General features: G+C 43.9%; 1 protein-coding gene across 1 annotated transcript in view; it reads left to right on the top strand.

Annotated features, from left to right (window-relative positions):
- The first annotated feature begins 8749 nt into the window (after positions 1-8749).
- Positions 8750-14795, top strand: part of RREB1 (ras responsive element binding protein 1) — a 66658-nt gene continuing 60612 nt past the window's right edge. The window contains exons 1-2 of the mRNA XM_081996278.1: positions 8750-8878; positions 13459-13548. Of these exons, the coding sequence (XP_081852404.1) occupies positions 8765-8878; positions 13459-13548 (204 nt within the window). The 5' untranslated portion in view covers positions 8750-8764. The remainder of the gene's footprint in view (positions 8879-13458; positions 13549-14795) is intronic.

The raw sequence follows: 14795 nt of genomic DNA on the forward strand, positions 1-14795 counted from the left end.
CAGACAAGGGTTTGTGTCGGGATCGCTGGGGCTCCCCCAGACAGGCATGCCTCTCCTTCCTCGGCCTGTTCGGCAGGGAGACACACGCGATGGGGGTGCCTGCTGGTCCTCACTTTGGCTTCTTCCTGCTGCTCTGTTCCCTTGCCTTGTCCTCAGCTCCTTCGGGGCCGTGTGGGCAGCGGAGGTTTTGGCAGACAGCGTGACGCTGCTCGCCTGACCCGTTCCCACCTTCATGAGACACCTCCATCCCGCCTGCTGAGGGAAGAGCCTTCAGGGCCTGCTCCCTGGCTCTGCTGCGGGCTCCCACCCTCTCCCACGCCGCGTCCCAAGGCCGTCCCTTTGCCTGGTGGGATGTGAGCCAGCCCTGGCCCAAGGGAGAGACGGGAAGGCCGATCAGCATGGGGAGAGACCCCGGGGCCATGTCCCAAGGAGTGCCACCCCACTGCAGCCGGTGCCAGCCCATGGGGGGGACGCGAAGGGACTTTCTCAGGTCGCCACTTCATCTAAGGCAAATAAACTGGAGTCAAAGCCAAGAAACACATCGACTTCCTGGAACTCTGCGAGCCGTCCGCACAGCTGTCCCTGCTCCCCGAACACATGCAAAGCAGAGCTTATGAGGACAGACAGTATGGCTTTTGTGTCCCTCCTCAGCCAGCGGGGAGGGCGCAGGGGAGGGGATGTGCCGGGTAAGGCCCAAGGCCTGCCCTGTCCAGTGTTTCCCCGGCGTCACCGTGGTTCCCGGTGACTGGGGGGAGCCGGGCCCCCTCCACACTGGCGGCCTGATGGCTGCGCGGGCAGGCCAGCGTGAAGATGGAGGGGTGTTTGCGGTTGTGTGCACGGGAAGGAGTGGAGGGATGTCTGCTTACAGTCACGTGTTCTACTCTGCTGTTGCCCTGACTATTTTTTTGCGTGTCTAAAAGCGTTGCTCGTGGCCCCAGGTTTGTTAAGCTGTCTTCGAATCTCAGTATCCTTTTTGCTTGAGCAAGCACTCGAAGCTGACTGCAGTTTGGTGACAAAGGCTTCCTGGAGGGCCAGGTGCTCACCCACAAGCTGATATGAACAGCGGGGATGAGGAACAGCTCGTAGATACTTCTCTGGTTGGCGGGGAGGAGGGCTAAAGCGTTAGAAAATCTCAAAATTCATCAGCAGCTGCTGAACCTAAATGTGGCCGCAAGTTATTGCAGCTCTTGCGGTGCTGCGCTTTCTGTGTGGCGCTGCCATCCCCGCGAGTGGCAGTGCTGGTCGGGAGCTTGGTGCAGGCTCGACTCAAACTCTCTAAGGTGCCTGCGAGCATGCTGGTGGAGACCTGGGCTCTCCTGTTGGGAGCCTGGGGGCTGTCGGGTTTTGCTTTCGCTCTCAGTGCTGGAGCAGCATCTGCCTCGGTTCTCCTTTCTAGCCTAGCAAGACCACAGGCTCCTGCATGAGGGCTGTTCCCACAGCACACAGCGCTTGCGAAAGGAGTAAATGTGGGTGCCCTGTTCAAGTTAGCAAATTGAGTGCAGGGCCAAGAAGACAACTACGAATGCATTTTATATTAAGGCTGCCTGGTGTTTCTCTGCATTAGGGTAAACCAGTTGGACCTTACAGGTGAATTTCATCCAGGAAACACCTGCTTTGCCGGTACAGCATCTCACTGTTAACATTAGTAGAGCTTCCTTCTTTTCAGTGTATTACATCAATGTAATACCAGAGTATCATGGTGATTCAGAGTTGTTTGCTTAAGGCATTAAATTTAAGTTCAAATTTTGGTATGCTTTATGGAGAGATGCTTTGGGTCATTTAAGCCAAAGTCCTGAGGACGATTTGTGGTCCATAAGTCATCAGAAGGTGATTTTCAAAACCTATGTAAAAATTAAATGCATGCACATATCCCATCATGCATGCAAGCGAATAAAACAGGAGGAGTAAATATGTTTGAATATTTAAAATTTAGCCTGTTAGGTGTTGTAGCAACAGTATACAAAATATGGGAGTCATCTTGTTCTTGTTTGGTGTTTCTTCCCCTGCTCTGCCCCCAAAACAGACAGCGGTCCTTAGCTCAGTTTTAAGGCATGGCCATCAGCATGTGCTTCACTTGGTTATTCTGTGTCTGGGTGTATCTGTCCGCATACATGCTAGGTAAGAAAAGAAATATGGATGTTGTGGATTTGTAGGGTTATTTGAGGAAGCAAAGTATTACACATGTGCTAACATAGGTAAAATAGTTGTATCACTAATAGCTCAGAGAGTTAATAGCAAGATGAGCAGTCTTTTAGTGCTCAGAGAGTACCTTTCAAGAGGTGTTGTTGTCTTTGAGGGTTTGTTTGGTTTGGTTTTCCCTAGAGGAAAACATTAGTTACAGGTACAAGTTCAAAACCTTTGGGGTAACATTCTTAATTTTTACTGAATGCTAGGTGAAAGAACGACCCCCAGATACTCCTGTGCCACTGTCTTTCTTTTTATGCTTGTCTTCCTTTCCCCATAGGCTGCTCTGTACTGGTGCTCCAGCAGCGGTGACAGTGCGGTGACGCTGCCAGTATAATTCTCTGCCACTGCGGTGCCGAGTCAGCACCCACACTTCAGTAGCAAGGGCAGAGGTGGTATTAAAAAGGTCAGTTGGGAAAACTTCTTTCGTTTGGTTTTCCTTTGCCTTGAGGCAGTGGCTTTGAATAGTGTTAACCCTTTTTTCTTCCCACACAACGCCTTTTCACCCTCTTTCCTTCCTGCCAGCTTTGATGCAAAATCACGTTCAAAATGTAGTGCGGGTGATTGTGTGCACCTCTTGGGGTGGGAGTGACCATTTGTGCTTGGGAGTGTCACCGTGTGCTCTGGGAGCAAAATTTGCTCCTCTGTGTAGAAGCTTAGTGGGAGACCAGTGCATCAGAAATGGTTTGGAGCATGGTGTAGCGATTCTTAGGTATTATAATGTCAGGGATAAACAGTAAACTTTGTATATTCAAATGCGGTATCCCTCTTTGAAGTTCTGTTCTCGTCTAAATTTGTATACTAGAAGGTCTGGCCTTCATTTAAATGATCCTTGGTTTTTTTAGAAAAAAAAACAGTGGGAAAGCCTTGAGTAAAGTAAGCTAATAGCGTTGCTAAGATGGAAATGATGAAGAAGGCTCAGGATTCCTGTTTGGGCCTCACGGGAAAAAGTGGTTTGAAATGCACGTGTGTGGGGGTGCACATTCCTAAAACTGTCATTTGTTTCCCCTGTTTCTCCTCCCCCGCCGTGTTCTGTACTATGTACTACGACATGTTTAATGAAACCAATAAAAGTACTTGGCTGAGAGTGTTAATCTTTCCCTGGCCCAATTAGTGCATGGCTTTTACTTTAACGTTAATGTGGATTTTTTTCAGAAGGCAGAACAATGAGCAGCTTTGTGCTACACACCAGGTTTTCCCCCTCTTTGCATGTATTGTGTGTTTTTTCCTATCTATTCCAAAGGGAGAGCTCATGTGCAAAGACAGTGGAGCACACTGGAGCAGAGACTTGTACCAGGTGCCAGGGGCTGGGATGTGCTGCTCCCTGCTTTTGTAGCTGCCCCTCAACAGCAAGTCAAGTGATTGTGACTCTGAAGACTCATCATTTCTTCTTCTTTCTTCTTCCTTCCCCTGTGGCCTGTGTTCTCCTTTTTGCTTCATCCATGATGCTCTTCACCAGAAGGAGAAGCAGCTGTAACTGTTGAGAGTGGTCTTAAAGCAAGAAAATTAAATACAGATAAATACACATAAGCTAAGGGGGGAAGTAACTGTTGATGGGCTCAGCTTTAACATACTGTGGAGTCACACTTTATCCCAAAGGAGGAAATAGGTCTAGCAAGTGTCTTCCTGTACAGACTGCATGGGAAGCAACAAGGCTTTTTTTCTTTTTTTTTTTTAGCTTTCTGCTTTCTCAGTTACTCTCCCATTAGCTGGTTATGTGGGGCATCAGGGGTGGGCCTCTGTCAGAAGCAGGAGCTAAAGGCCCTTCAGATTTCTCTGTGGGATTGAAGTTACCCAAGTTTCATGGTTTCAGCAACATCATCAAGTGGAGGGGACACATTCCCGCAGAAGAGCCAGGTCTGTTGGTGTGGCCGTGCATAGAGGGCTGCTGTGTTGTTTGTTTGGTTGTCTCCGTGTTCTCCCCCCTCTGCCCCCGACATGTTAGCACTCTCGCTCTGTCACTTGCTCTCTGCTTTTCCTCCTTTTCACAAAGGATGATTGTGACACTGGGGGGTTTCTTCAAAGTAGAAGATGTCTTGAATGCTTGTGACCACTTCCCTGTTTCCTAGAGGCTTTGGTCCGATGTTGAATGCAACCTGAGGTGGCACTGTTTTGCCAGCCTATTTCCTGTTTTCCTCCTTCCTGGAGGTCTTTGTTTTCTTTTGGGGAGAGGGAGGAAGAAGACTCCATCAGCACAACCTCCAAGCAGAGACATTTGGCGTGAGCTGAGAAGGCTTGCAGCCCTGAAGGAAGCCCGGCATAGGGCATCCGTGCTGGTCACTGCCTGTGTGGTTCCCTGAGTTTCATAGGTGGTGTGGAAAAAAACCCACCACTTCCCCATCTTCAGTGATGCATTTATTTAAAGAAAAAAAAAGGCAAAAGAAAAAAAGCTGCAAGACAAATGTCTCAGTATGTTCCTGCCTAAAGGCGCTCTGCCATGGGTTTTCCCACAGGAAGGAGTGATTTGGCCCAGTATTCTTATTGTTTCTATATCCTATTGCAAATAGAAAGTCATGTTTCTGAAATCGGTGTGTGCTGCTCATGCAGTTGTCTTTGGTTCAGTGGTGCATTTTTTCTTGATGGGAGAGAGTGGAAAATAAATATGTAAAGAAAAGCATGCAACAATAATACCTATTTTTGCAGAAATTAAGTTGTGAACTTTCAGCTGCTTCCAAAATAGGAAATTTTTAATATACAGAAGATGGTTTTAAAAACAAGATCTGTGACTATACATCTTTGTTTGCGTTAGCAGGAAGATATTTAAATTCAGAAATAAAATAGCTGTTGGTTCATAGAAGTTGTGAAAGGCTGTAATAATAATACATAAGTTTTCCGCCTGAAAGAAGAACAGAGAGCAAGCTGACAGGTGTTTCAAAACCAGGAGGTAGGCTTGTTAATGTGTGCCTCGCCTCGTTGTGATGAACATTTCACATTTTCACTGTTGCTAGAAGCAGCACTAGGAATTCTGACTGTCATTCTCTGGGAAGCTCCTCAGCAATCTCAAAGTTACCTTGGCCAGCACAGGAGTCTTCACAGTTACACAATAGATTGACTTTTTCCAGGTTGAATCAGTGGTGGCATTAATGTTCTAGGTATTGACTGATAGAGGAATGAATAGGTCTACTTTGGAAGGGAGAGTTGTTTTGTTTGGTTGTGTTTTTTTAAGGACTAAGGCATTTATTTGCATTGTTTTAACATAAATCCATTTCAGTAATTTAAACTGGTCCTTATTTTTCGTGGTACTAAGCAAATAGAGCGAGCAACTTGGAAGATTTAGGCCAGTCTCAAAAATAACTCTTTTGTGCTTACTTTATTCAAAATTATGTCAGCTACCACGTAAGAGGTTAAAAGATCGAGAGAGTGAAAAAAAAAGATGACTGTGTTGCTCTTGAATGAGATGGACCTTTTTTAAAAACAAACAAAGTAACAACAAAGTTATAACAGCTAAGGACAAGCAAAATAAAGACTAACAAATAAACAGCTCCCATGATTACCGGAGAAAATATAGAAGGACGGGTGCTTGGCCTCACCTTGGATCAAGAAATACCTGCGTTGCAGGGACCACAAGTGTTTTCTTAGCAGAAACGTACAAAAATTACGACAGGAGTGTTACCTCCAATTGTTCAGGATAGCATAAAAATAGTCTTTTCGTCTGTTTTTGAAGAAGCAAATATAACAGTGTTTGTTAAGAAGTTGATGTTGCCCAGAGCCTTAGACACTGGCCTTTGGTCCTAGGTTTTGTCTGTAGACTACACTGGCTTACTATGTCAAATCATCTGTGTGCTGCTTCTAGGAGGGTCGGCGGTTAAACGTAGGAAGCTTGAATCTGCTGCTTTGTCTGGCATTGCATGAAATGAGGAACTGCTTGACACCAGCCAGGCCCTTTCTCTTTGTCTGCCTTTTTCTTGCGTGCTCTAAAATGTCAGTAGTTGGGATAACATAGTCATTTATTGTTTGCAAATGCTGTTCAAACAGCATTTGAAGATGTGTTACGTGACTGATTTGCATGCCATCCTTGAGAATATGTTTTTTTTAAAAGGAAGAAACTCTGTTGGTTTAACCACGCTTGAGGCCGATGGTCTCTGCTTTCTGAAAAAAGGAAAACCTGTATTAAGTTTGCTGGATGCGATTTGGAAATCTGAGCTGATGAAATGTCCACAGTGTGTTTGTTTCCATAATGAAATAACTATTTTGCTTGTAAGGTTATAAAGGTATATTTCTCCATTAAAAATGTATCAGTAGTTTTCTATATTACAAACAACCTTTTTCAGAGGCTGTTGCCATGGGTGCCGCGGGCAGAGGACTCCTCTCTTTCTCATGTGTCGGTCATTCCCCATCACCTTTAAAAACTATGTTTAACTGCCCTGTCACTCTAGCCAGAACAGGCATCCTTCCTGAAACCCGAACGATAGCATGATAAGTTTGTGGTTTCAGAAAGGGGTGTGGAGAAATTCTGTCAGCACATATGATGGTTGCTTATGTCTTCAACTCATCTGGAAACCTTGGGTAGTGGGTGAGGAATGTGCCAAATGGTCCCACAAACCTCAGTAGTCATTTCACCAGTGCAAGAAAGAAGAAAAAGGTCACCATGAATTCATGTATTGCAGTAAATATTAATCCTCCGAGAAGAGAAGGGGGGAGGAGTGTGTGTATGAAATAGAATTACTTAAATTCTCTAGCTGCAGAATATTCTTCCAACTTCTTACTCAAATATTAAGACCATCAGTGATATGCTAGCTTGCTCTCTTCTTCTCTCCCTCCACCTTTTTTTTGAGGGCCGAACACTGGGGACCAAGCCGGTAAGGGTTTCCTTCCTTTGTTTGCCCAGGTTTTGCCACTGGCAGAGGCAGCAGCATCTCCGAGCCTCACAGCTTTGCTGTGCTGGCACTATTACGTGCTTCTGTCATCAGACCTACATACCAGTCAGGGGAGCCCTCAAACTAAAGGGCTGTAGTCTTTATTTTGTTAAAATGGCTTCCAGAAAAACTTACTCCCTTTCTCTTTTTCCCTTCTCTTTCACATAGTGCTAGAGGGTGCTGCTGAAGAAGAGGCTGAAGAGCCAGACGCTACTATACATACTACACTAAGTGAGACCAGCAACGAAGAAGAGAGCTACAGTCAATCGGGGGATAAAAATGAAGGTAACTGGTTTGACTAGCTCTGTGTGACTCTGTAAATTAGGGCATCGATTAAGGCTTGTAGAAGCATTTCTTACCCATCCATACCCCTTATTTATGTGAAGAGTGTAAGGTACATTGAGTAGAAGCACTTGTGCATACGTTTCTTTCCCCATCTCTAACCCTGTCTGAAAAATGTGAAGTGGGTTGAGAGAAGCATGGGCACATAAATACTCAACTACCACTGCAGCCTTCCAAACTAAGATTTTCTTGGCTCCCAGTAACTTGGCACCACATTACTTTAGCCTCAAAAAACCACCTGGTTATAATGCTCAAACTTATCTTCCAAAGCCAGTATTATGCAGAGATCAAATGTTCACGGACAAACATGTTCCTCCTTGTTCACCCTCACATCCTCTTGTGTTACAGTGACTTTCTCACGGAACACATTAAGATTCTGTGCTCTCACCAGAGGTGACAGAGCAATAGACTTGCAGGGTGTTCCTGCTTGTTTGGGAGACTTCTTTTTGGGGAGAAGATTGTTTAGTTCGAAAGCATTTTCCTTTTCAAACTCATAAAGAGGAAAGTGGAAGACCTTACCTCTGTGTGTGACATGGTACATTGAGAAACCAGAGATGAGATTTTAGGTGTGTTTTGAATTTGGTATCTGAAACAAGAGCATCCCTACTACACACAGAATGTGATGGAGAAGTCCGAATCTGAACAGCTTTAGCTGTGGCGTTAGTCGTGGATGTAGCATATATGCTCCATGGACTAATACAGCTTGGTAGACCAAAAAGAAAAAAAATCCACATAGATGCCAGCTGTGGCAGTAAAGAGGCATTTGGGGGGATTTGGGGGCTTGTTTTGGTTGGATTTTTGCTAATTTAGCTTATTCCATGTACAGAGCTGGCTTAAGCTATGCTAGAAAGAGAACCCAGTACCCTACACTATGTTACTAATGCCTTAATTGTGCAGTTCTGCTCAAAACACGTGCTTGCTTAAATGATTGTGCTTGCCAGAGCGTGCATTCATCAGTACTGCTCTACTAGTTTGTGGTGATCACAAGATACCACGTACAATACCATTTTGCAGCAAGAGTTTAAGGTAAATCACTCTATAAGCCCCATACTGAATTAAGGTTGAAAATGAAGATAACGTGAATGTCCTATGAGAAGAAATGTACACTTTGTCCTATGTGTTCCAATATGGGAAACTTTTCCTGTTACCAGAACTTCAGTTATATATATATCATCCATGATGATCCAGCAGAGTGTGACACAAGTTACAGGCAGCTGAAAATACTGTGGTATTTTATTTTATTTTTTTAGATGGCCTAGCAACTCCTATCTGTGTTTTTGTTATTAATTCCAGAGAAGCAGCTGGAAAGCTTAAACAGCTACAAGGTATCACCAAGTTCACCAAACAGTTTGGACGGAGCAGACTTGTCCTCCATTGATGCCATGATGTCAGCAGTGATGAACGTGGGGAAGATTGCAGAAAATGGCGGGAACTCTCAAAATGTCAAATCCCCCTCAAAGTCTCCTGCACCAAATCGGATTGGCAGGAGGAACCAGGTATGTAAACCCAAATGCAGGGAGGGTGAAGGGGAGACAAGCAGCTGCATGGGAAGTGATAAGACATAATTATGTTTCTTTAATTGTTTTGCCTTTTTTTCCCTCAGCGGGTATTTCTTGCCTCCGCCATTGCTCCTCTGCATATGTTTTCTGGTGGCTCTCCAGAACATAACTTTAATGTTATGGGCATTGAAGGGGTCCGCTTGCTTGGATTCACATGTAAACCATTTGTGCATTAGCTCCGATGTCATGCAGTGGTGAGCTGGTCTAGCAGATGCCATTAGCAGTGGCAAAGTCACCTAAGAATTGCCACTACTTCCTCTCTGCATCCTTTCTCCAGGCTCTTGCATTCTTGTAATCTGTCGGGGCACCAGTTCATTTCATGAAACTAGGAGAAAGGAAATAGCTTAGAGGGGAGCAGAGTGGTGTGGCAGGTGGCTTGGCTCGGCCATCTTGTGGGACCCTTCATGAGGTGTGTGGCTGTCCCCGGGGAAGATCCAAGTGATTTAAGGTTAAAGGTGGTGCTAGAACAAAACATCCATCAGGACGCTCAGTTCACATGTGTGTAGTGTAAGGTGCCCTTTCTTCATTGTTAATAAAACGATGAAGAGCTATTGCAGAATCCTTTGTACAAATCTTGCAGAGCAAATATATGTAGCTTTTATCAGTTTTTTTCCATTTACCAGTTGATGGCACCAGTTGATAGCAGTATTGATCTAAACAAGTGAAAGGAGAGTGTTGTATCAGTTAAAACTGTGATTATTTATATCCATGTTTTTCTTCTGCTGGGCCAGACCCTACCAGTGAAGGTGCTGCAGAACGTTAAAAAATACCCCAAATCCCTGTGTCCATTTAACTTCAGAGCTTGCAGGGAAGCACAGAGAATTTGTAAATGAATCAAGATGTAACAGGGACCAGAAAGGTTGAGAGGCGTGACTCATGTGATGTTCCTATAGTAGTTTATTAATAGCTTGCCCAGTAGCTGCCCGGTTGACAGACTTACGACTTGTCTTGGATTTTTTTGCTTGAAAGGAGTTAAAAGCCATTAACTGTAAATGAACACTCTTAAATGAAGAGTCTGGGCAGTATATGGGCAACTGTGTTTGTAGGATTGTATTGTCTAGCACCTGCCTTTAAGGTTTATTTGCAGTGTTCCCACTTAGGGGCTGCCCTGATTCCTTGATTTCATCATGTGAAGCAAGGCACTGGAGTTCAGGCTAGTCTCAGTGGCAGTGCTATTACACAGCTGCCCGCCGGTACACCATGTGGTTTGGCTTCAGGGAAGTTTATTAGCGTTAGTGACCTTTATTCCACCTGATATTTCGATGGGCATCGAATCAAAGGAAGCTTGAGAGTAAATGTGACAGGATTAAGAGGGATTCTTACAGCATAAAAATAAACAAATAAATTGAAAACATAGTAAATAGCCTGTTTGTTTTTAGGCTGAAAGATAGTTATCTCCAGAGGGGCAAATGGCTACATTACTGAGAAAATAGATGTGAGATTTGAAATATTAAATGGATATCAGTCTGACTAGCAACCTCTAATACAGCGAATTTCCACTTTCAGAATAGCAGAATGAAAGCACTGAATTATTTGTGTGAAGCAGCGCATGGATCTCAGATTCTGGTCAGAATGTGCCCTTTATTATAATTTCAAGAATAATAACAGTTAACTAGTTTTCTGGGTCTGACTGCTCTTTCCCATGAGTTGCCAGCGAAATATTTTGCCCTGAACCTTTGTCCCAAAGTCTATGGTTCTCTTTATAGTGCTGACTTTATCTTGACTCTAGTCTATCCATAGTCTATTAGATGTTCTCATCAACCTGCATCCATTTTAACTTCTCATTTGCTTTGCTCTTGAAGAACATAAAAAGTGTGACAAAGGTGTTTCTTTGAGCTGGAAAAAAACAAATAGACCTAATGCACAACTCCAAATGCATTTGCCATCAGTTGAATGCAGAGCAGTTGTGCCAGGCTGACTTACAAAAGGGAGAGCAGCTAACAATTTAGCTGCTAATTTTATCTTTCAGTTCAGGAAGTGTGTTTTCACCAACCTGGCTCCGGTGGGGTAGCTGAGTGCTATGTTTTAAATTTGTGAGTGGGGGTGCTTTTACAGTAGGGATGCTAATGTTTTTTTGGTCTGGATTGGGTCAGTCAACAGCATTCCTGTTGCAGCTACCCTGGATTTGCTTGAGCTGTGTCACGGTATGTGGCATGTACCCTGTGTGACCACTGGAGAAAGTTTGGGTTTTAGTTAATAATAAACCCCAGATTCAATACTAATCAGCTCTGGCTGAGCTATAGTGTGTTTCTGATCTCTGCTTCAAGGTGAACCAGTAATTACTCTATCTTCTGTTAATTTGCTGATTTGAAGAGCAGGCAGTCTGGAAAGCAGGCTTTGAAACAATCAAATGCATCATGTAGAACTGCAGCACACGTTGCGGAGGGGAGGAGGCAGAAAAAAGCAGTAGGTTGATAATTTCACAGAAATGCCTTGGGGATTAAACACCATCTAAACTGTCAGCACAGCTGCAAGGATTTTCCTCACAGCACAGTGTGTTTGTTCTCTGTCCTGAGCCAACTTTAACAGGGTTGCAGTATAATTGGAGCTGAACGTTACTCCATAGACAGGTTGCATATAGTAAAAATAAAGTTGTATAAGTAGGATGGAATGAGCGGGTACGAATTAAATGTTTGTATATAAAAATGAAGGAAGGCACTGGGGTAATGCTTTCTAATTTTCTTGGGATGTTCAGACTTCATAATGGCAGCATTTCTTGCTTGCTTTCTAATGTTTTGGAAGTAGTAATACGTTAGGCCTTGGCCTGTGTGCGTGGCCTACAGTGATTACCTTTAGGATGGAGAGCCCTGCAATACAGTTAGACAAAGATGTAGGGAGGAGTAGGAGAACCTAATCATTGTGGTCCTGATCCTTTTAGAAGTGAAGTTACAAGTTTTGTTTACTTCAGGCAAAATGGGAAAAATAGCTCTTCATCCATGTCCACAGGTCACTGAAATTAATAGAAAATTATCAATGCCCTATTTTTGAAAACACAGTGTTAGATTTTAATAGGGCACTCTCTAGAATCATTCCCCAGATCATGTGGGAGGGGATATTTCTTCACTGAGACTTAAAAAAACCTTTCTCTAACACTACGTCAGCAACACATGCCAGAGAATTTGTCACAGAGACTTGAGTTAGTCATTCTCCACAAATGCTTGTGTCTGACAATCTGCAAGTGGTTGCTTCTGTATTGATGACTTTTGGGATGGCAATGGGTGAAAAGAGTTGTGTAGAGAGAGGAAATGCACAGATGCAGTCATACACATCAACTCCCTCCCAACTAAAGAGCTACTGAGGGTGGGTTTTCTTTTTTGCTTGTTTTTATGGTTTTGCTAATGATACTTAAAATAGCCAGCAAAGTAGAACACGTCCTTTTGGCATAAATATTGTATTTTCCCATTGGTCATGCAGAGATGGTTTTTGTACTCTGTTGTCACAAGTGTAGGTAATAGGTGGTGGATCTATCTAGCTCGTGAGGATTTGCAGAAATTCTACAGAAAACTGAGGTTTAATTTTCAGTGCCAGACCATCTCCCTTTTAATACACAGGCATTGGTGCAGAAGCCATGCCTGGTCTTCTTAGTGAGGTAGTGAAAACACCCTTTATGTCATGCAGCAGCCATCCTTGCGGACAATTCAGGCAAACGTTTTTGGTTCCCGCAAGAGTGCCATTTCATCCTTGGCTGAAAGAGTGGTGGCTTTGCTCAGTGTCTCAAGGGCATACTTAAATAAGGCTGAGCTCTCCGATCGGCTTCATTGTTTGTAGCTCGTGGTTTGACGGTAGTGACTCCTGATTCTCACCTGGGTGGAGAAAGACCGGGTTCATAATGTGTTCTTTTTGAGTCACGTACACTCCGGCATTGTCACCTCTTTCTCGCTATGATCTCATCAGATCTTGCAAGCTTCAGAAGGGCTGGGCCTGGCCGGTGTGCCTGGATGGGATGCTTCCAGGAGAAACACAGGATGCTAAGGGAAGTGGTGCTGGTGATTCAGTAAACGCCGCTCTTCCTTCTGAGTCAGCCGCGGAGCAGAACATACAGCCCCTAGAAAAGGGCACTGAGCTAGTGCCTTGCCATCAAGACGGGATGGAAAACCTGAAGTCCCAACAACTTGTGCTTATTAAAGATCTTTTGGGAAGATTAGTGGCATGTGCCCAGATAGCCTGGTGGTGTTCCAGGAATTACTTTCTGCTCACCTAAATTCCTCCTGGCAGTTTGAGCTGGTCGCAATAATTGCCTTCACTTCCTGTCCTAAACTGCTACTGCTGAGTATCCGTGTGCTGTTAAAACAGCTGCTGTACTTCTGCGGTAGTTGAAATGGCCCCTATTTATAAATTCAGAAGTTTTTGAAACTTCACTGGGATCTATCAGGATGATAAATGTACACGTGCCAGTTGTTCTGTTAGCAGTGGCCTTTTGTACTTAGTTTTTATTTTTTCCATCCCCAGCAGTAACAGCTTTTGAGTTCTCTTACATCAATATGCCTTCTGATTTTGTTGTTTTCTTTCCTTCACAGGAAACAAAAGAAGAGAAGTCTTCCTATACCTGTCCTCTGTGTGAAAAGATTTGCACTACACAGCACCAGCTAACTATGCACATTCGTCAGGTACGCAGAGTACTTGCTCTTAATTTCTTACTTTTATTAAGAGTGTTTGGTTTGCCGGTGTGCATTTTGCAGTGGTGAAAAACAATTCCATGTGCAAACCAGATACACTTCATTATAACTTTATTCAATTGTTTTGCTTTTATTTTAGACTTCCCCTTACATTTTCTTTAAAACAAAAAACCCCACAAACCCAACCCCAAGGTGGGTAAATTTTCTCCCTTCCTTCCCCAACACTGCCTCCACCAGTGGCTCAAAGAAGGATATATGTCCTGTTCTGCATAGCTTAAGGTATCCCAAGGATCTGGAAAACCACTTCTATCATAAGGCATAAGTCCTGGTTTGTTATCCTGTTTGAGTACAAATCTCTTTACTGGTCGTGCAAATTAAGAAGCAGGAAGACACAATTTTTAAGTCATCTCAGTGTAGAAAAGCCTCCCAGTCCTTCACAGGATATAGCAATTTTGGGAGGCAGAATTAGAAATATACTTTTTAAATGGATGATGCATTTTTTTGTCAGCTACAGGCCGCCTCTTGCTCCTCTTGAAATATGTGCATACTTTATGAGGAGGTTTGGCATTTTCTATGTCAGAAGGTTCTGCTTTGGATGCTAAGGTTGTGGTTCACCACTGTGAGTCCACTGGATACTTCAGTTTTCCCTCCTGCACTGTAACTGCTACTTAATTTTTTTTTTCTTACTCTCCTGGCGTTTTTGTTTTTGGTATGTGAAGAAATCTTCAAGTCTCTGAATGCAAGTAAGAAAGAGCGGTACATATAGCACAGTAGTTAATGGCCGTATTTTGGCCCTGTAATACATTCTTATGGCCATGGAAGTCTGCTTGTGCACTCAGAAGCAGTTTACTTCTGTTTTCTTACTACACAGTCAGCTCGAAATTAATACCTTTAAAGAGTATTTGTTCTTAAGTTTCTTTTCTTCTGCCATGAAGTTTGTAATCACATCCTCTTTCTGTTTTTCCCCTTACCACTCACCCAACCCCAAACCACTGCACAACTTAAAGTATCTCAAGGTACCATTTGTCCGATGGGTTGTTGCTGAGTCCCTTTGTATCCTCTTCTGCTGCACACCCAGCAGAAATGCTGCATGTGGCAGGCATTGCAGGCTGTATGAAACAGCTACTTGTGCTGGTGCATTAAGGAGTTAAAAATGAAGGGTTGGGGGTGGAGTTGAGGGGGGAGGGCTGGGGAGGAGAGGTATATACAGGGCACACCTTAATATAAGGTATTGTGCC

This window comes from Phaethon aethereus (assembly GCF_964289735.1).
Source record: "Phaethon aethereus genome assembly, chromosome: 2".
Taxonomy (NCBI): Eukaryota; Metazoa; Chordata; class Aves; order Phaethontiformes; family Phaethontidae; genus Phaethon; species Phaethon aethereus.